This window comes from Lissotriton vulgaris, chromosome 5 (genome assembly GCF_964263255.1).
Source record: "Lissotriton vulgaris chromosome 5, aLisVul1.2, whole genome shotgun sequence".
Lineage (NCBI taxonomy): Eukaryota > Metazoa > Chordata > Amphibia > Caudata > Salamandridae > Lissotriton > Lissotriton vulgaris.
This window is the reverse complement of record NC_141693.1, coordinates 1,142,998,935-1,143,022,230: the sequence shown is the minus strand read 5'-3', so window position 1 is coordinate 1,143,022,230 and position 23,296 is coordinate 1,142,998,935. Positions and strand designations below refer to the sequence as shown.

General features: G+C 43.4%; 1 protein-coding gene across 1 annotated transcript in view; it reads right to left on the bottom strand.

Moving 5' to 3' along the window:
- Nucleotides 1-23,296, bottom strand: part of ATRNL1 (attractin like 1) — a 1,808,663-nt gene that overhangs the window by 1,329,904 nt on the left and 455,463 nt on the right. Inside the window, exon 6 of the mRNA XM_086919594.1 lies at nt 19,859-20,033. Within this exon, the coding sequence (XP_086775720.1) occupies nt 19,859-20,033 (175 nt within the window). The remainder of the gene's footprint in view (nt 1-19,858; nt 20,034-23,296) is intronic.

The window sequence follows — 23,296 nt, the reverse complement described above, 5'->3', positions numbered from 1 at the left end:
GGTTAGTCAACCAAACCTGGCCTAAAAACGCAATAAAGGTTAGTTGAGCAATGCCACAGATCATGAATATATATACTAAATCTATTAGTATGTGGTTATGAATTTAACTAACCAAATTCAGAGACAGTACTTTAGTGCTACGACGTTCACAAAACATAACCAGAGCAATAACAATAGTAAACAATCTCGCAAGTAAAAGATGACTGTGCTATTTATTTGTTGCATACAGCTACATATATCTTCATGCCACAAATCCTCTGAGTGCTTGGAACTGCAAAGGACCAGACAACCCGAGAAGATATTGCAGTTTAGAATCTGGAGTTGGGACTTGGCAAATTGGAGGTTACAATATGCAGCCACCATAGTAATGCTGTATACAAGGTGGTTCTGCTGAGGGTTTGTTTTCAATTTTATCAAGACAGACCAGCCGTTCATGTTTTTAGCAGGTTACTCTGAAGCTGCACTTTGCTTTTGTTTCCAAATGAGTTTTTTAAATGGAATGAACTGTTGTACACTTTTTTGAGATTGAAAGAATGAACGCTGAGAGCAGTAGAGTAAAGGATGCAAAGATAAGGCACCTGTAGATTGTAAGCATCTAACTCAATACTCAGACTATGATTATGCTTGATGGTGAAGTGAGTATTGATGATCCATTTTGTATGTTTATGCAGGCATGGATGTTTAGTGAATTATTTTATGAGGTGCACTAGGATAAGGGAAGGCAATTTAAAGTTGTCTTGGCTAGACAGAACAACTCTGCACTAGATTTGCTGTGCTTTGGTGAGTCAAGAAGGCCATTAATCTCATATCTGATGTTTGGTTGACTTGTCGTACACAGGAGGATAGAATCAAGGTTCTGAACTTTAACAAAAGGTGTACCGGCTCAGATCAGGCAGAAGAAGGGATAGGCCTATAGATTTGCCGCTACTAATGATTTTGTACATTTTTAATTTTGATTCAATCAGATACAATCAGCTCTAACCCATCCAAGACGTTTTCATGGAAAGGCATTTAAAAGCCAGATGAATAGAAAACTAGCCCTTTCAGTTGCAAAGTATAGTGTCATTGAAACAGAGTTAAAAGTTTACATTGTGATTGCAGATCAAAAAGACCAGAGGTCTCATGTAGGTGCTGACCAATAATAGAGCCAGTGTGAGGAACACCAATTTTTTGGCCGGGAGAGGAATATGTTCAGCTTGATCTATATAACCATATGGAGAGCAAAGAACTAAGCCAATTCACCATGAATCCAATTAACAAAACCATGGTTGAGTTACGCACTCAAAATCTTGTAATCAATGGTATTGATTTCTGCCACTAAAACGAGAAATACTAAGGAAACAGAAAAACAAGCAAGGACAATATTTAGAAAAATCTTTTCTCACTTTCACCATAGCAGTTCTGGTAATACAGCTGGAACTGTCAGGAGTTGCCTGACCTTAGGGGTCTAATAATGTTATTGCTAGTGGAGACATAATGAATGAGTATTGTAAGCAGAAGGACATATGGCCTATTTTATAGTTTATTTTGGGCTAATGAGTAAGACCAGAATTTCACAATACATTTTGAAACAACACCAGTCTGCAATGAAGATGGCTTGTAGCATAACGGGTATTCAAGGAAGATTTACTAGAATTGATCTGAGCCTTTCGATTAAGGTGGATGATTAGGTTAAGGAGATGGAGTGACTATTGGTGTGATATATTTGTTTACGTAGATTATTTTGTTTGTGAAGAATCCTTGTACTTGGTTGGAGAACTACTGATGATCAAAGTTTTAGTTGGATCAACACAAACTATTGATAATGGCTACATTGATTGCTCCTGTTGAGATGGACCATGCCACGGATCAATTTGCTGACTTTCAAATAATTTTTATGATTGATTTAAAATGGGATTGAACATAAGCATAGTTCACTTTATGAACTGCCTCATTGTAAATCAGTGAGCTCAGAAATTATCTACACTGCCAGAATTCTTTTATGGCATGTTTAGGGATCACATTTTCAGCTGGTGTGCAAGGTGTGTTTTTTCAGCCAAAGAATACAAATTGTTAATGAATTTTATGTGATAAAAGTCTTTGTGTAGCTGTATTATATGGTGGCATATAACGGGCAACACATTTTTAGGGTGACTAGAGATGATAATTTGAAATCTTAACCACTCAATACATTTCTATACCAGTGATTTGTTCTTAATATAAGTGATGGGTAAGCACAGGACTTCAAATGGTTATGGGCACTGGGACACACGTCATTAAGGCGGCATACACACAGGGGACTAAAGCTAGATTAATTTGCAGACAAGCAGAAGAAGAATGTTCTGGCTTTATGAACTACTGACAACTCGCCTTCATAAGTGGCTCATGTCAAATATGGATAGACGTTATTTTTGGATGTTTGCAACATACACTGAAACCAGTCATTTGCTATGATTAGAGTAATTCCAGGAAGCACTATTGAAGACATGCAAATTAAAAGGTTAAGGCGATACAAAAAGGAGATATATTTCCCCAAATACACAGAAATGTGTTTGTAAACAAACTGTGAAGCTGCTGTAGACATGCATGTACTTTCCACTGGACATAAGTACCGTTATTGACATTCAATAAGGTCATGTGAAACAAAATGAAAATTGTTTTCGACAACACAAACGTTAAGATCCTCCTTATAGATAAAAGACGTTTTTTGTTTTGTTTTACCTTTTTGCAAATCATGTGTATTTTATACACATATGCAAAGTCTAACAGTCTGGAAATGGCAAAACGTGACAATATTATTGAAGCTGACGTGGAACTTGAAAATTATATTTTTTGTATTAACATTTCTTTATTTGGTTTTGCAGGTAGTGTACATACAAGAAATACCCATAGTCATTTGGAGGCGTCATTATCCTCACGATGAGCGACCAGCAAAACACAAAAATCAGAAACTCATATAAAGTTTCAAAGAGAGTCCTCGTCAATGCAACATACAAGTCCTGTAGGTAAAATCAGACTCAGCATTCGACTGACATTCAACAATCTAGGAGAGCTTATAGAGAACTGAAGAGGAAGATAAGGAGCAAAAGAGAACCGAAACAAAGAAAAGAGTACAAACCACTCTGCAAGCCCCCAGACCGCCATTCCCTCACAACAGTTTCCATGTGGATCCATGGTGGTCCTATCCTGCAGCGTTGTCTGGGATACACCTACGTATAGTGTATCCAGAAGTGGAGCTGCTATAGATGTAACTGTTGTTGTGTAGGGGGCATGGTGACGGCCCTTGCAGTCCGGTCGCTCAGCTTGACCTGGGTGTCTTGAGGGTGAAACCAATGTCAAAGTCAACGTTTCTAGGATCTTGAAGAAAGACTTTCCACGTGTCCCTGAATTTGTCCAAGTAGTCATTCAAACTAGCAATTATTTGTTCATAGGAGGCCACTTTTTGCATCTCTTGAAACCAAGTATCGGGTGTTGGGGAGATATTGGCTACCAAAGTCTCAATGTACAGATTTTGGCCAAAGCAAGGCAAGCCATCATGATTATCAGTTAGCAATACTAGAACATTGGTCAAAATCATGCAGCATGGCTGATTGTGCTTTCAAGGGACCTGTGAAGGACACCATCTGTTAAAATGTGTTCATGATGTTGTCAGGATAGGGCATTCCCATAACAAGTGGAGGAAGTCCCCTTCCAGCGATCCGCACCTCCATCATGTCACTGTCCGGTGTATCAAGGACTTGCGGAGCCTCAGGGGTGTCCAGAGTCCTCTTGAAATAGATTAACTTAAGATGCGATTCTCTGAGGTGTCTAGCATGGGTGGCTAAGAGGTCCACCCAGTCTGGGTATGGGATTTGTAGCCTGTCTGGCCACCCTGTCTTCAAAGACTGTGAGAACAGGCGGAATATTAGTGGTCCATCAGGATTTGAAACAGGCCATAGATCAAACCATTGTGTGGCCCCTTTTCCACAGGTAGTCCATTATATATGTAAACTGTATTGTCAATGGGGGAAGCCCACAGCCATCCTCAGACACTGCAGAAATTGTTGTTAGTCCCAAAAATGACGAGTGTGCAAGTCGAATTGAGCTTGGGTATCAACAAAATATTTATACTCTCAGTCAATGATAAGGTCCGAGAGCAAGTGTATTCCTTTGGATTCAAACACAGCCATCAATCAACAATGAAGCCTTTCACTTTAGAGGGTCTCAAGTGTGTTCGGGTTCATCTTTAGCAGTTTGTGTGCCATATGCCAAAAGTGAACTGTAGAGTTCAGCACTGGATGTGATGTTATCAGATTATCAGGGTCTTCATTGCAGAGCATTTTGAAACCTCTGTATCACCCAACAAGGGCTTTGCACCCATCTCGAATATTCCAATGAGTTGTGTAGGACATATCAGCGCTGCATAAGCTGAGACGAGCCCAGCTCGTCATGCTGCACAGTGGAGCTGTGCTCATGAGGAGCTGGGCTCATCACAACTCTGCCCACTCCAATAGAACGCCCGCACAGGTGGGGAATTAGCCCCGCGTGGGCAGGCCGCGGCAGTTAGGACGAGCTCAGCTTGTCATAAGCACAGCTCCACTGTGCCTCATGACGAGCTGAGCTCGTCATAAGCATGGAAGGGGTTAAATGAGTTAGGCTAGCTCATGTCCCCCTTCTCTGTTGCAGTTTGCAGATGCCCAAGTTTTAGCCGTGGTTTATGCCATCCCCATAAGAATGTTTTCAGAGATTTTTCAATAGCCACCATCATGCAGTTGGAGATACACAGGGAACTCATGATGCACAAGTAATTAACACCTTCGACGCTCATGACGAGCTTAGCTCGTCATAAGGTACACCTCCATACACTCATGACGAGCTGAGCTCGTCATGAAACAATGGTATTCATGAAATATCAGCACAGGAGGAAAATAACACTAGCATTGATGGTGCTAAGTCTAGGCATCAGGTTCCTTTTGATTAGTTGAGCCTTTCCTCTGAAGTACAGGTTGAGTTATGACAAGTATGCCTTGATTTTTATGTTCAATGGTTCGAGATTATGTTGCTCGGATATGAATTGACAAGAGGTGTTTGTTAAAACAGGAGCAAGTAGGTTTCATTAAACGCAGCAGCTGGGGAGTCTCGACAGAATGTGTCTGAATAAAGTCTCTTGGTGTACAAAGTTTTGGCTGACATTATATACATCTCAGGATATATAATTAAGTAATTTCTGCATTCCTGAAAAACATCTCAGCCATAAATTAACAAGTTTGGGCATCTGATAAGGACACAGCTGGCTCTCAAACTCGCTATGTGGGCCACTGTGTATGTGTCCAGATGTCCGGCATTAGGAGCATGTGATCACTACGTGTGGTGTGTATGTTGTGTCCTGATTGGCTGAGTTGTCCTATCTACATGTACTATCTAGCTTAGTGTTATTTTGGGGGGACGCAAGCCTTTGGCAAAACGTGTTTTATTGGAGCCAGCCAATTTCCTCAGACCTGTTTATGGTGCAACTATCTATCTGTGGGATTGATCAGGGTTTTCACTGGGCTTGCGTTTGTCTTTGGGTTAAGAGAGAACCCACCTGTAACCTGTCATTCGATAGGCGTGGATGTGGTCGCAGGACTTGCCTGACCACATATCTCTAAGGGTTGATGGGGATGTCACCTTGGGCAAATCCGACAGCAAAGATACAACTTCATTGGAACTCCTGAAAATAATATGGCAGTCACTGGTGTCATTTTTATCAGTATTCTCAACATCGTGTACAGTTGTCATAGTATACATCGATATTGTCTTTACTGATATTGAAAGTTATGCATTCCTAGATCATGGCGTACATCAACATTGTTTTTACTGGTGATCACATTGTCATTTATGCATGGATTATGGCATATATTGACATTGTCACTGCCGGTATCAACACGGTCGTGTGGGCACAGATAATGCATTTATTGATATTGCCGTTGTTGTGATGGCACAGGTTCTGGTATACATCGACATTGCATTTATTGGTATTTATTTATTTATTTATTTTATAGCATTTATAAGGCGCACAGCTACCCACAAAGGGTTTCCCGGCGCCGAAATCAGCAAAGACACAGGGCACAACTGGAGAGAGAGCAGATCCGAAGGCAAAGATTATTGATCAAACAACCAGGTTTTCACGCTTTTTCTGAAACTCCTGTAGTTTTCTTCTTTGCGTATTTGGGTAGGCAGTGTGTTCCAAAGAGTTGGGCCCAAAAATGAAAAGGATCTTCCGCCCACTCTAGCCCGTTTATACCTTGGTACCGCAAACTTTGCAGATGTAATTGAGCGAAGATTGCGGTTTGGAAGGTAAGGCTTGGCAAGGTCTTGAAGATATTTGGGAGCAGTCCCAGCTTTAATTTGGAACAAATAGCTTAGGGTTTTAAAGCGGATCCGATTTTCGACCCTAAGCCAGTGCAGGTCTCTGAGATGTTTAGTGATTCTGGCATATCTGGGAATTCTACAAAGCAGTCTGGCCGCAGCATTTTGTACCAACTGTAGGCGTCTTATTACTGCTTTATTTGCACCCAGGTACAGGATGTTGCCGTAGTCAAGCCGAGATGTCACTAAGGCATTGACTACGGTCTTCTGGGTGGTCGATGGTAACATCCAGACGATTTTACGTAGCCATCTGAGAACAGTAAAACAGATGCCAGCCACTTTATTAGCTTGCTGCACCATAGATAAGCTGTCATCAATGATGACCCCAAGATTTCTGACTTGGGTGGCAGGGGTCGGGAGCTTGCCCAGTGAGGTCGGCCAATGGGAATCGCTCCAGAGATTTTTACTGTTCCCTAAGAGGAGGATCTCTGTTTTCTCCCCATTTAATTTAAGTTGGTTGGCCGACATCCAGCAGAAAATTTCATGGAGGCCTGTTTTAAGTGCAGAAGAATCAGACGAATCGGATTTAGATAATGAGAATAGAATCTGAGAATCGTCTGCATAAGTCATCAAAACAAGACCAAAGTTCTCTGCAAGGGTGGCTAGTGGGCGAAGGTACAAATTAAACAAAAGGGGACTCAGGATAGATCCCTGTGGTACACCGTGCGGGGAATAGAAAACATCCGAACAAGCCTCAGAGGAGGTGATCTGGAAGGTCCGGGAGGATAGATATGATTTGATCCATTCTAACGCCTTGCCCTCGACACCACTCTCCCCCAGCCTGCAAAGCAGTCTGGAGTGAGAGATGGTGTCGAAGGCTGCGCTTAGGTCCAACAGGACCAGTGCCACCGTTTGGCCATCATCTCTGAGCTCTTTAATTTTTTCCGTGATTCCGAGCAGGGCAGGTTCAGTGGAGTACCCACTCCTGAATCCGGACTGAGAAGGGTGAAGTAGTTCATTATTTTCCACATATGTGGAGAGATCTTCATGAATGTGCTTTTCCAGCATTTTGGAAAAGGCAGGAAGTAACGATATTGGTCGATAATTGGCCAATACCGTAGGATCGGCGGCTGGCTTTTTCAGCAAAGGGCTGACTATGGCGTGTTTCCATATAGCAGGAACTGAAGCCCAGTGGCGTCACTAGGGTTGGTGTCACCCAGTGCGAAACTCATGGTGTCACCCCCCTCACGACTTACCCCATGATGGACATTGGCACATGGACACGACGTAAATATTTAGTAGGAGGAAGCGCCTGAAGAGAGTATGTGTATATTGGCCAGATAGCATTATAATTCAGACTTGTTTTACGTAGCGTGTCTGACTGCCTCGTACTTTTATGGCACTTGCGGCAGCGTCCACGCTGCTTTTGATAGTGTGCGAGAGGCACTTAATCACAGGGTGGGCCTAGTATAAAGTTCACAGAAGGGGTTGGGGCTCGTGAATAGCGTAGTCTTTTCAGGGAGTTCTGAAGAACTGCTCGGCTTCCGCCCCTGGGACCCCTCCATCCACTTGTGACTGCCCAGGTTACCAAGGGAGCGTTGCATGTTTTTGGACTTCTCCTGCACAGAGCATGTCGGATCACTGTGTGACTGGACTGCAGACCCAGATGGTTACACAATCTATGCGCACTAGCTTGTGATGGGAGTCCATGCTCTCTACAGGCGCAGGCTCCTTTAAATTCAGTGGCAGCCTGGTGCCAGTGAGCAGCCGTGCATCAGTGAAAGCAAGAAAAATTGAAAAAAATATGAAGTGGAACTTGCTTTTATAGCTTCATGTTGCGGCAACAGGGATTACTTCTGATATGTATTGTGTACAGGGATTTTTGCTGTTTGTTTTTAATCACAATTAAGTTTCACGTTAAATGTTACACAAAAGCCATGGAATGTCACTCATACAAAAAAAGCACTTAAACGTTGCTAATCTTTTCATATGCAATCTGAAAACTTGACAGCTATGAATGCGTGATATTTGGCGTCTGAAGACAATTTCTGTGGAACAAATAAACAGCAGACAGGGAATGCGACTGGTGTGCGACTCCAGCACCTTGGCTCGGATCAGCACTCAATGCCCCCATTGACAGAAAATGAGTAAAAGCAAACACACATTACCAAATCCTTTGAAAATAAGCTTTTGGTTTCTTTTGGTTTTTCATATTAATACAATTCTGTTGGGCGAGTCGGCCCGAGCGCTAGAATTAAAAAATTACCTAAAGAAGCCGCGCCGCGGCCGCTTTAGGAATGTACATTAGTTAACAATCGCTAATTACAACAGTGCGCTAGTGATATTTGTGAGCACGCACCTGATGAACAGGAGCTGGTGTCTTTCAATACCAAGGGGGGAGTGAGACCGTAATACAAGCAACTTTCAATTATTGTCTGAAACATCCAACCGGTACTAACTTAATAGGTAGTCAGTGTGACACAATTACACCAGCCAGCCGAGGACGACTTTCCCTCCCTGCACGGTGAGCAGCGGTCCAGGCCTCGAGTCAAGGACTGGAGTAGGCCTCGCATTTTATCATGGCCTCGGTTCTGCTGCACTCACTGCCTGTTGAGGCACCACCACTGACTTTGGCGGCGGACGGGCCGCGGGTGAGTCAGATCACCAATTCAGGACACAAGTCACCAATCATTGGCGAGAACAAAAACTGTCTGTGCAGCTGTGCAGCACGCCACGGCAAGGAGTGGACTCCCTGATTCGATTTGAGTCCCTTGCCGCTTCTGCCTCAGTGTGCTCACTACTTCCTCCGGACGTGACGGCATGGCCCCCCACCCCCCCAGGCCGCCCTCGTAATTAATTGGCAGCATAACTGTATAAACTTACACGGCGCGGCAGGAAATTGCAGCACCAACCTGGAGCCAGCAGAAGGATCTTTACATTGTAGCCACCTAGCGCTGCTGTTTCTCAGTCTCTCTCACAGTGATTAACTATTTATGAAGGGCAGCTGCTGGCACTGGCAGCAACATATCTCTTGGAGCAGAGCACTGCAGGCGCCGCCAGTGATGCGAGCTTTTGCAGCGCACACGTCCGTGGTTCAAACGGAGGTGTCACGGTGTCACCCCATGTGATGGTGTCACCCGGTGCGCTCCGCACCCCCCGCACCCCCCTAGTGACGCCACTGCTGAAGCCTGTTCCATGGACGCGTTGAGTATGTCCGTAATGGGCGTCAGGGTAGAATCCTCCAGTTGGCTGATAATACTGATGGGTATGGGATCACGGGGAGAACCCGATTTGATAGCTTTAAGAAGTTTCCTCGTTTTATCCGATGTTAAGGGGGGCCAGGCTTCGAGATGACAGTTTCCTTTAAAGCTTTGAGAGGTATCCTCTTGGTTATGAGAGGTAATACTGTTTTTATTAATATTAAAGACGATCTTTTCGATTTTTTTAGTGAAGAAGGACGCCAAGTCTTGACATTGCCGAGTACTAAGAGGGGGAGCCTCCGCTCTTGTGTTTTCTCCAGCCAATTCCTTCACCGTATTAAAAAGAGTCTGGGATTTATTAACCGCTGAATTTATAGTCGTGGTTACATAGCATGCTTTAGCTTTCATGCATGCCGAGTGATAGCTGTTTCTGGCCCTACGGTAGATCTCTTTTTGGTGAGCCTCATAGTTCTTACGCCACTGTCTCTCCAAGTTCTTACAAGTAGATTTTTCTTTCTTGAGGGCCTCTGTAAACCAGGGGGCCGGGGGACGATGTACTTTTCCCTTACAGCGGGATAGGGGCAGGCAGGCATTCACTGCATCACTTAGCCATGTTTGTGTAGCCTCAGCTATGCTTTCCATGTCTCCATCAAGACATGGGAGGTCTTTGTTCAATGCACTATTAAGGTCATCTAGATTTAATCTTTTCCAATTTCTCCTCAGAGATTCAGAAGAAGTGATAGAGAGAGATTTAGTGGGTTTAAGAGAGATAGCGAAGAGTATGAGAAAATGGTCTGACCAGCAAATAGAGATAGTGTTCAGCCATGATAATTCTTCCATATTAGACTGCAGTTTTCGGGCCTGAACATACCACAGTATTCACTGACATTGTATTTACCCATTCCAACAATTGAGCTGCACTACAGTTTTCAGGCCCGGTGAAACTTTTACCCCTAGGTATTTCATGATGGTGGTTGACCATTTAACAAGTAGACTGTCTATGGCTGCTGTCGTGTCAGTGAGATGTAGGGTTGTGCACTTATCCCAGTTCACCTTGTAGCCTGACAGGGAGAAGAAGTGGGACATAAGATCTATGAGTGCTCGCAAGAATGGGGCAGCGAGTTACTAAAATGTAATTAGCATAAAGCAATATCTTATGTTCACCACTTAGTATCAGTATGCTGTGGCTGTCTGGTGAGTTTCAAATTTCTATTGCTAATGACTCCAACGCAAGGATGAATTACAGGGCCGAGAGGGTGCATTCCTGCTGTGTGTGTGCTTCTGTGTATGCCAAAAGGTACAGAAGTGTAAACATTGCTGTTAGATGAGTGTAGAGTTTCTGTATTCTGTTCATTAACACAAGCTCCATTCCCATCTGTCTCTCAGAACCTGGAACATATAACTCTACTCCATCCTATCAAAGGCCTTTTCAGCATTGAGGGACAATGCTAGCTTTTCATCCCTGTCACAGCGGATCCTCTAGAGGTCAAGGACTACGGCTCGAAGATTAGATGCCAAAGTACTGCATGTCACAAAACGCTCCTTGTCTTTATATATAAGGGATGGGAGGATGTGTTTAAACCGGTTCACCAGGATTTTGGCCAGGATCTTTGTGTCAACATGAAGCAAAGAGATCAGCTGTAGCTCTCGCATCTCACGGGGTCCGTACCCCGATTAAGGAGAAGTGTAATTTCCGCACTATTTACCTCAGTTAATGTGGTAGGCATAGGTTGGTCTTCTGTAGAGACGTTGCATAACAAGTGGACCAGGAGGTCTTTATGCATTTTAAAGCACTTGACCAGGTAGCCATCCATACCAGGGAATTGCTCTATGGGAGATTGTCAATTACGTCTTTAACCTTCTCCACTGTTATGTCAGCTACAAACTACTATTGTTGGTCTGTGGTGAGTTCAGGAATCTCATATGGTGTCATAAATTACATAGTATCCTCAATGGCCCAGTGACCTCAGCAGAACAGAGATATTCATAATAGCCACTAAAGGTCTCGAGGTTATCAAGAAGGTGTGCAAGCGATGTGCCATCAGGGAGGAGAATGGCCGGTATGGTGCAAGAGGATTCTTGTTGATGTGTCTGCAGGGCTAAGGGTTGGCCGGTTTTCTCTTCCCATTCACAATGTCTGCTTAAAGCAGAACAGGGTCGTTTCTGCTTTGGAGATGAATAATGCTTAAAGCTTTTGCTTAGCTTGTAGCAAACCTTGTAGTGTATCTGATGAGTGCGAAGAGGAGAACTGAGCGGAAAGTGTGTTGCTTTAAGGCTTTAGTTAATTCTTTTTGTGTGAGGCCTTCTGTTTCCAGCTGCAGTATCACACAGTATTTCCCCTCTAATTGTTGCCATTCCTGCCACTCAGAAGGTGCCAGGGGAGTCAGTTGTCCCTTTATTGTGCTCTAAAAGACTGGAAGGTGCAAACGCAAATTCTTTTGTTGTCATCAGGGAATTGTATTGCGAAAAGTTTAGACTCATTTGACTCCCAGGTGGTCTCAGAAAACCCATATTGAGCCAGATCTCTATAGCATCATGATCAGAAGCCCCTGTGGGCAGAATGGTGTAGTCTAATAAAATATCTAAGAGCGGCGCAGAAAACAAAACAAAAAAAATAAATCTGGTGTGGTTTTCATGAACGCATGAGGTGTAGGTGTAGTATGTCATCGCGGGGTGCAGGACTCTCCAACGGTCTACCATGGAAACGTCTGCCATAATGTCCCTGAGAAGCCTCCTGTCTGAGGCCTTGGGGGATAAAGGGTGGTCTGATTTATCCATGCAGGAGTCTTGACCTATATGTTCCAGTCACCCCAAGTAAGTCTTATTTTTAGATTGCTAATGCAGAATTATAAATATACCTGCTACGGTGTCTCTCTGAGTGTATTGGGCATGAATTATAGTGAGGAGCTCTCCAAACTTTGTGAACTTTCATGGAGAGGTGTTTTGCAAGTAGTATGTCTTCCCTGCTCTTATGATATAATGTGTTAGAGTGGGCCTTAGTGTCTCCTGGGGTGAGTATGCTAGCATGGTACTCTCTCCCTACCCATTCTCTCTGGAGATTCTGATTTAAAGAGGTGTGTCTCTTATAGGAGGTCTATATCTGGCAGTAGCGACATTGTATAATCCAGTACTTTTTTCCTTTTGATAAAACTTGATAGCCCATTTACATTCAGGTAAACCACTAAGCTGTGTTGTCGCGGAGACATTATCAAACACAAGGAGATGATGGCCGGAGCGTTGAAACTTTTCAGACTCTTGCCCCCAGTCACAGATCTGAGTTTAGCTCACTTCGCCACCTCAGTTCAGACCCAGCTATATGCAAATAAGTCTTAACCCTGCTCTTCATGGGAACAGTCCAGCCTGAACTTCCAAGTCAGATCTTCCCTGAACCGGAAACAGGCATCCTGGGACCGGTTTCGGGGTAACACCCTTCATCAGCCAGGCTAGCTTGAATCCAGTGGCAAAGTGAGCAAGAAACCCAAGTCTGTGCATACTCTGCCAAATTAGGGTGAACAAAGCAAACACAAGGAGATGATGGACGGAGTGTTGAAACTTTTCAGACACTCACCCACATTCACAGAGGGTGTTACCCGGAAACCAGTCCCAGAATGCTTGTTTCCGGTTCAGGGAAGACAAAAGAGAAAGGGAGAAGGAAGAAGGAAGGAGGGAGCAATGATCTAGACGTGTATAAAGATGCGCCACCAAGAGCTCCTACCATTACAGGACTGGGCCACAACCCCAGGAATGAAAGTAGGTTCATGATAATTAGTTGGTCTTCAAGGGAGATAGAGATTTGGCTCTCATTTGGGGCTCTTTGCAAGTGTGTCTGGATTTTGGCCCTCTGGACCATCGTTAGGTAACTTCTTTAACTCAAAGACGTTCCTCAAAAGGAGTAAGTGGTGGATCAGTTTGGCATTGTTCGGGTCTTGTATTATGAGTATCAGTGGTGGTTCCAATATCTATTCCTATGGCTGAAAGTGCCTCCAAATATCTTTCCAATTGTCTGGGATTATCTAATTCTATGTCAGTATTATTGTGGTTTATGAGCATTATTGCCAGATCCAAGAGACCATTTTGAATGCCCAGAGTTTAAGAATGGAGCGTAGTTGCATCAATCTTTTCATGGTTTCTTGGGAGAAGTTCTGCAAAATGTAGCTCTTGTGGTCCTCAAAGAGAAAAGGACCTTTCTTTTTTGCATTCAGGACAACAGCCTTAGCCTGTTGATGATATAAAAAACAGCTTATTATTTGTTTCAGGCCTTCATTGCCTGTTTGGCGTTGAGGTCTAATTCTTTCAGCCTACTGAAACTCCAGAGGGGGTTCGAAGGGGACCTTGGTGATGGTTGGGATGAAGCTGGCGAAGAATCCCATCATGTTGTCCCCTTCCAGTTTCTCAGGTAGTCTAGAAATCTGAAGGTTGTCTCAGTGATTCAGGTCCTCCAGTTCCACAATCTTCTTTTGAGGTACCAGTGGTCTGGATCCAGTTTATAGAGGATGCCAACCTCTGGTTGATTTAGTCATGTCTGGCCTGTGCACCCGACAGTCTTCAGTTAAAGGAGCAGATATCTTGACAGACAGTGTGGATATCTGCAGAGGGTTTTGAGGTGTTTTAAGCTACCTCCGAGAGTGTTGTTCTAAGCGCCACCAGTTCTTTCATGATGACCTTCAGGGCGGTGCCTTGCTGGGTCTCCGTGTTCCTCCATTTCTGCTCTGCTTTCCAGCCACTCCCTCTACAAAGAGGAGTTGCCTGGACTATTTTGACATTGTCAGAAACTTTTGGGGGAGCCATTCCCTTCTGCATAACTCAGTCTCAGTAGCCCTGTGTTCCTTGGGTCTCACCATGACTACTATCTAGGGAGCTTCTGCAATTCTTAGGGTTGTGTTAGGGCCAAGATCTGTGGGAGCAAATAAGTGCAGCCCAAGGTGAGGGCGTGCCCTCGGCAGTCATTTGTTCTGGTCACTCTTGCTGTATCATGCTGTGGACCAGGTCTTCCATTAAGTCTCACACTGTCCCCTCTTGATCATCTTATACAGCTGGTTAAGGGCCAATTCTGACTGTGATGGGGTGTGGAACCATCTAAGGCCTGGGCAGTCTCATGAGATTCCCAATATGTTCTACCACTATTTACAGAGATGTGCTGCAGGTGGTGTGAGCCAACACTTTGGATACTCAAAAGCAGCAGAACCAACACAAACTATCATAGACACCCCTTGACATCCAGTATCAGGCGCTCATCACAATCTCAGTCCAGTGCATAATTTGAGCCTGTGGTTTCCGGTGCTTGGCACCGGCACCTAATTCTTAGCACTGGTGCTTGTGACAGTCTGCTACATGTTGACGCTGTCTGCCAAATATGGGTATTAGAACAACACCACCTGTTTATTAATTTCATATACATTAACTGTCACTAATACGTGCTATCTAAGACCTTCTTATAATTTTGGGGGCCTTGAATAGTATTACTTGTCACATTTGTAGGAGTGTGATTGTTAGTAGTTGTGTTGGTACTGTTACTGGCAGCACTGGCATGGGCTGTGGAACGGTGTATGCGGCCATGCCCTCCTGGTGACTGCTCTGGCACTTATTGCTTTACAAATTAACAACTGTCTCAGTCACTCATACAGGCAACATCAACTCACAGTTAAACACATGCACACAACAGTTCACACAATGACTGCCATTCTTAGATCACCCTGCACCAAAACAAATTCCAAGTCATCCACCACCTAGCACAGAAGAGTCTCGAATAAGAGAGATAATCTGAAATTTGTAAGATGTTGGCACGAAACACAATCCCTGGAGGACCATAAACCAGTAAAAATCACCCAGACCAACAAAAATTGATTTCAGTCTACAATGATTACAGACATTAAACCAAATACCTCGTCCCACACTCATTTAAAAACAACTAAAACTACATCACTCACAACTTTACCAATGAAATGAACACTCTCAGGCACAAAACAGATCTTACAAGAACCCCAACCAATAAATGTACCTATATCTGCAGTATTCACAGCTTGCTCTCCTTTGACCCTCTGAAGAGCCTTATCATCTTGATGGAAGCCAACATTTGTGATAATGCACTTAAATAGTATACTGCTCCTTCGACAAATCACTCACTCCAGTAGTACAACTGACGATCATAGACAAAGGAGACACGGTCTCCTTGTGCTTCTTGACCAGTTAGTACTGTTGAATAAAATTGATCATCAACACCTTTTTCACTCCCTGTTCTTGCACGGGCATTCTCTTCCTTTCTTCCAGGGAATTGAGGTCCCGACCTCTCCCAGTTCATTACTGTCACCTAGGAAATTTGGACCTGATTTAAAAAAATTATCACAAAAACTGCTCGCAAATTGTGCCCCAACTTTTCATAACTACATTTCCAAACTGACCCAAGTTCAAATAGGTCAATTCACAAAATACTGAACTGAAGGGGGCCGCAGAACGACCTGCTTATTTAACATAAATTAGCAGGTCACAATTTGCGACCTCCTGTGATTGGCTACATTCACAGGGATGGTGGCCTGAAAAGAACACAAAACTCTAATCTTGTGATTGCTCTCCAAAACTGAATACTTTGAAGGAAAAACGTTTTCCAATTTGGAAAACCTTAGTGACAGCAAGAAATGATCCCCTTGGATCACAGCCCAGACAGAAGAAGAGCGAGGAAAGCCATCAAATCAAGAGCAGGGAACTGAGATAGACAAGAAAAGCAAGGGAGTAACCCATACTCATTCTATGTATTGTATTTTGTATAATAGGTTTTGTAGGAAAGGCTGAAGAAGAGGCAAAAGCAGATGTGCTTTGGTGAAGCTAGACGGGTCTGTAATTAAGAGTGTTATCATGCAACACCAAAGGATTTTTAATATAAAGGAGATAAAGTTTTCCAATATACATAATACAGATACTGCAAAACACAGAGTAGTACCATGGCCACAGGCAGCTTGCCCTTATGACATCACGAAAATCTAAGGTGACTTCGAGGTGGGTATTTTATTCCATAATTTAAGTGATTGTTACACCGCCATCTATGCCCTTAGTAATGCATGAGTAGCTCATTCAGTCTGAAGTACAGAAAGCTAGGAAGGATAGATAGATGAGCCAAGGCTGATACTTGGGGAGGAAAGGTTCATGCATGGAGTAGATCCCTTTGAAAGGAGAGGGCATTACTTTAACAGACCAACGTTAAAAGGTTGCTTTTGTGATGACGGCAACGAGCGTGCACTAGGAGCTGGGACGAGAGCACTTCATTCCATATGGTAACATGGAACAAACACAGCAAAGGCTAGGATTGAACCTGTTGACCCAAATATGAATGACTCATGGAAATAGCATAGCACAGCAATTCTTGTTGCATCACCACAATGCATTGAACATTGAGAAATGAATCCCTTTGATTCAGTGGGAGGAAGTGATGTAGCTATTGATTTCTAGGAGAACTGCTTTGGTTTATTGTGGGTAGACGTTGTGGCCTGTACACTCCTTCCTTACGCTCTGTAGTAGCAAATTACCTCAAATTTCTAAGGTTCACCTTAGACAGATTGGATGGCAGGTGGTTTGCTGTGCTAGCAGCTACACACTACCCCAGAAATTCAACCTATCACAGATTAGTCCTCATTTTGCATAAAGTTAAAGACTATTTTGTTTGTTAATAATTAATCTGCTTTGCCCTTTTTCTGCACCAAAAATCATCTTGTGCATGTACTAGCGCGCTTTAAAAGTAGCTTTCATTTATTCATTTTTTTCAGGGAGTGAGTTCCACAGTTCAGTGACAAGATAAACAAAATAGCCTTTCCATCGTATAACTATCCAAATGAAGACTTGGACAAAACAAACGTTTCTGTTGGATTGGATTAGATAATAAATAGTAACAGTTACATTAAGTACGCACATCCTGTAAGATTTTATATTTTAAACAAAATTCCCTTTGGGATGGAGGCAGGAATCAAAGATTTCGGGGAAGAGTAAAACCTGAAAATGAAACATCTGCCAAGCTAGATGCAATAGACAAAAGGAAATTATGGGATGGGAATTTAGACAGCTTGCAACTAGTCCATAGACTTAAAGTGCGTAGTAGCACACAATGAGGAGGTAAAAACGACTTTCTGCTGTGGTAAAAGAGAGAAGTGGAAACATTTCGCATCAGAAGAATATTAATGGCCAGGCAAAGAAAAGGAGTGAAAAATGTGGGCTTCATCATCCTTCATGACTTTTAATATACAGCTCATCGTTTGGCACGAGGAGCGGTGTCGATTGTCCTGCACATGTACTCACCTTTGACATGCAGGAGTCTGAGAATAGTATCATCCATGCACCCTCTGCTGAATCCGGATCTGGCGTCAAAAAGTGGACTTGTTCACAGCGTCTTCTTTTTTCAAGTCACAAAGTCTGCAGGCCTCTCTAGCTTAGACTGTGGCACTCAGTCAGAATTCGGCAAAACTCACAGCTGAGGGAGGATTTACTGCACATGGTAAATACAGATTCCCTGCATAAGGATATTTACTGGGTGTGGCAAAGGCCTCCGATTTCGAGTTTGTTAGGAAAAATATAAGTAATTATAAAAGCATGTATCAGAGTTATTTTGCACATTTTCCTCGGATACTTTTTCTACAGATTTAGTCTATGGAAATTTGTGAGGGTAAAATTCCGGACTCCTGTTTGTGCTAGGATTAAAATTCACAACTGCATTTTAAATCAAGGGCATGATAAGAAAAAGGAAACAGAGGGAAACAAAGCACGATAGAAAAAAAACAATAATAAATCAGCCACCAGATAACAAAGGGAAGACTTCTCTACACTTCAAACAAAATTACTCTTGAATAAGAAAAAAATGTAAAAAACAATACATATTCAAATATGATGTGAAAAATGCATTCCAGTAAAAAAGGCTGGCAGGTCTCACGAGAAGGCGTAGACTCTAGAAATCCTCTTACAAGGCTAGAAAAGGAAACTAAGATTATGTTGATGTTCAGGTTTTCTTAGGATCGTATCAATGTTATTAGGCTCAACTGTGTCATAAAAATGACGCATTAAATGAGAGGACGAGGCGTTGTGGTTTTAATACTGATGACTAAGAATAAACTACCCATCAAATGAATCAATTTGGTGAAATCCCATGTGCAGTGGTGAATTTGCTCTCAGTACACAGACAGATTTCATATCCTGGGAGGCATATCAAACAAGTTCATTGTCATGCAGAGTAAGAAAAATAGAGAAAAGACTTACTGAAATGGTAAGTAGAAAAGAGCCATGTCAATCACTACCTATAGTGCAATCCTTCCAGACAGCACATGTTCTGGATGATTTCACCTTAGAACCAAACTACAAGTAAAAGGTGCCCGCATGCAAACTTTCATTAAGGAGTGACAAACAGAGTGGACATTTCCCTATCAACACCTCTTCCTTTGATTCCGGATTGAACCCCAATAATCAAAGATGGCAGCAGGTGCAGGGGCCGATAGTCATGGGAAGACGATTACTTTTGGGGGGGAAGAGGGTTTGGACACACAAAGATGCATGTATTTGTAACAATATGTTCAAATAGCTACCACAATAGGTTCAAATTCATCACCTTCCAACCTTACCCTGTTAACATTCAACCTCTATTTGTATCCCCTAGGGATGCTTCACGCCATAATTGTGCCGATGGCAAGCAACTCCACATTAAAGCATTTTCTGCAACGGGCATAAAATATTACTTACATTTCAACCAGCCTTGGGCATCCAGCACCTACCTAAAACTAAATTCCACAAAATCAGAATTCATACTTCTCAATGATATACAGTCTACATCCTCACATTATGCTTTAGCTGAATTAAATGGAACTAGGTAGTGTCACGCCTTTACGCCTTACCAACGGCAAGGCCAACTGGCTGGTACAATACCTATTATTCAAAGGCCATGGTGACATGAAGGCCCAAACAGCCTATCAGATCACCCTCCTACACCTGACCAAACTCTCCATCCAAGCAACCACCCTCTGCCCGACTGTACAAGCAGAAGTCATACCCCTTATGGACATGAGTTGGCCTCCATGATTACACTAATTTTTGATATGGCACAGAAATGATTGATTTATTTATTTTAAAGACATATGAAGACCCTCTTGCAAATTCTTAAAAAACAAGAAAGGAAACGGAGCTTTACTTTTCATACATACCGATACTCTAATCTAACCATCATCCACCAATAGAAAACTGAGGGTATCACATCACTGCTTAAGAGTGACAGTCAATTAAAAAGTCAATACATGAAAAGAATATAATCTAAAATAGAAGGATTGCTTGGACCCCCGAGTCACTCAAGTACCATGGCTGTATATGTTGATGAAGAAGTGATCACTTACTTTAACACCATCTGGAAGGAGCTGTAGTTAAAGGTATATCCACCGATCACCCACATGAACTTCCCATGCATCACCGCCTTGTGGGAGGCGCGACCCACCGAAGGACTGAATGGCTTCACGTTTGGCAGCGTCCAGTAGGACTCCGTAGAGGGTACATGCAGTGAGCAGTCAGGACCTATAATTAAGAGATACAAGTATGAACTCAATGAAAGTAGTGAGCTTTATAAACAAAAACACTATTGTCAAATGATGTTAATGAATGCAGAAGAAGTCACAAATTTACCAATTACTACATTTCACATTTCCTCAACTAGTTAACACTAAAAATCAATGAATGTGTCACACAAACAAAGTGAATTACAGGTTACAAAGCCAACACCTGGCTTTCTTTCAGTTGTTTTCTGGGTTTTTTAATTATTTATATACATAAAGATTTCATTTTTGCCTGAAATTGTTTTTTATTGATCTCAACATATGACATCAAATGACAAAGTTGAAAAAGCTCAACTCTGTGATACTTCACAGAAAGCATACTTGACTTTACAGAACAAATCATCTTCTAGCAACAGACAACAAAACTCTTGAAAAGAAGAAAAATACAAGAACGAGGAGAGCAAAATAAGGTTGTGATGGCTTAGCATGTAGTGGGCATGGTGACGGCCCTTGCAGTCCGGTCGCCCAGCATGACCTGGGAGTCTTGAGGGCAAAACAAATGTCAAAGTCAATGTTTCAAGGATCCTTATGAAAGTCTTTTCACGTGTCCCTGAATTTGTCCAAGTAGTCATACAAATTGCTTAGCGAATGTCTTACCCAATGACTCTCTGAGACCTTCAAATTTGTATGTATTTCAATAGTTGAAAACAGATCTAAGCACCTATATCTGATGAAAAATTAGACTAAGGGCCTGTTTTAGAGTTTGGAGTCTTTATCTCTGTCCATCAGGGTGGTAGAGGACATTACGTGCAACACCCAGACAGACAGAGGACCAACATATTTAGAGATCACCGTCAGCCCTGTGATGATCCATTTTCTTTCATAGGAGCCTCCACCACAGTGGCTCTTGTGAAGGCATTGAAAGACTGGTGAGCATGTTTCAGGCAGATACTCACTAGACTTTTTTGTTTTTCTAAAACAAACCCCCAAGGCCGTGGTTTGTATTTGATGAACACATTACTAATGAACCAGACAACCAGGGAGTTTTCTCCCAGATTGTAGGGGTCATAATTATTTTTTTCTAATTGGGACTGCCAGATTTTTCTTCGTGGGCACAAACAGAAAAAGAGAAAATCTTTTTGCCTGGTCTAAATAGGGTGTGTGGTTTAATGTTCTAACACCAAAAGCCCCTACTCCATCAGGCCACTGGTATAGGTTTCTGACAAAGTCAGCAGGGTCCGCGCCATAGGAAACATGACAGCTTGCCCGACTCATAATACAGCAGATGAACAGAGGGTTTGATGGACAGGGTACGCTGCCACGTTTGTGGTGGTGTACCGTGACCTCCACCCTATAAGTAAGGCCCAAAATCTGAAAAGTTCCCACAGCGTTCAAAGCCCTAAATTTTTTATGGAAATTCAGGACATAGATTATTACATACATTTAACAAGCAGGATAGGCAGTAAAAAAGGATGCTGCAGCCAGGAAGAAGGAAATAGCAACCAAGAGCCAGCCCTTTGGGCCTCCGAAAAAGAGGATACATGGTATGTAAAAAGAAATCCAGGCCCACAGATCAACATTTACTGAGCAAGTACTTTGAAGAGACATACAGAGCTGCAAGCAGAATTTACCCACAAAGTGCTACAAGTTGGTGAAAAATAACAGTCTTTTACATATTGCATTTTGCCAGAGTACAGGGGTATCTTCAAAGTAGGGTGCTGTGAAAGTGAGTAAGAAGATAAAGATTGCGAAGTAAGTATTCAACTTAAAAGACATTTACATCAAAAAATTGCATGGTAGATCATTCTAACAAAATATCAGTATTTTCATTGCATCTTTAAGAAAGTGAAGTGTGCACACATATTTAACTTGTGAACAAAATAGCTAACATGTTATGATGAAAACAAAGTAAAACGAATTAACTAGTCGTTTCCACAATGCACCGCTCATACACTGGAATTCAGTCCCTCTTGCCACTGACAAATAATAGGATGTCTTGGCTTTAAGTAAAGCTTTGAAAACCCACCCTTTTTCTTTCCAACCAATCCTTCTGCTTTTTAGGTCTCGCCTGAGATAGCACATGCACTGTCTCTTTGAGACATTTAGTAAGTGGCTTTTAAAAGTGCCACCAGTGGCTTTTGCAGGCCTACAGCTTGCGTTCACGAGCTCAAGCTGCCATCTGTGTTTTTATTTTATTGCTGTAATCAGGCTCCTCTGCATGCACTACCCCCCTCCCTTTTCCCCCTCCCTCCTGGTCAGCTTTATGTGTGTCTTCTAGCTGTGAGTCATGCTCCTCTAATCGCACTCCCCCTCCCTTCTCCCCCTCCTCTTCTTCAGTTTCATTTGTGTCTTCTATCACTGTGAATGCTCCTGTTTCCACCAGGCACACACACCACCAGCCATCAGTGCACGCTTCCACCAGGTACACACACCACCAGCCGTCAGTGCATGCTTCCACCAGGCACACACCACCAGCCGTCAGTGCACGCTTTCACCAGGCACACACACACCACCAGCCGTCAGTGCACGCTTTTACCAGGCACACACACCACCAGCCATCAGTGCACGCTTTCACTGGGCACACACACCACCAGCCGTCAGTGGATGCTTCCACAAGGCACACACACCACCAGCCGTCAGTGCACGCTTCCACTACGCACACACCACCAGCTGTCAGTGCACGCTTCCACCAGGTACACACACCACCAGCCGTCATTGCACGCTTCCACCAGGCACACACACCACCAGCCGTCAGTGCACACTTCCACCAGGCACACACACCACCAGACGTCAGTGCACATTTTCACCGGGCACACACACCACCAGCCGTCAGTGCACTCTTCCACCAGGCACACACACCACCAGCCGTCAGTGCACGCTTCCACCAGGCACACACACCACCAGCCGTCAGTGCACACTTTCATCAGGCACACACACTACCAGCCATCACACACTACCAGCCGACGGTGCATGCTTCCACCAGGCACACACCACCAAACGTCAGTGCATGCTTCCACCGGGCACGCACACCACCTGCCGTCAGTGCACGCTTCCACCAGGCGTACACACCACCAGCCGCCAGTGCACACTTCCACCAGGCACACACACCACCAGCGGTCAGTGCACACTTCCACCAGGCACACACACCACCAGCCGTCACACACTACCAGCCATCGGTGCATGCTTCCACCAGGCACACACCACCAGCCGTCACTGCACGCTTTCACCAGGCACACACACACCACCAGCCGTCAGTGCACACTTTCACCGGGACCACACACCACT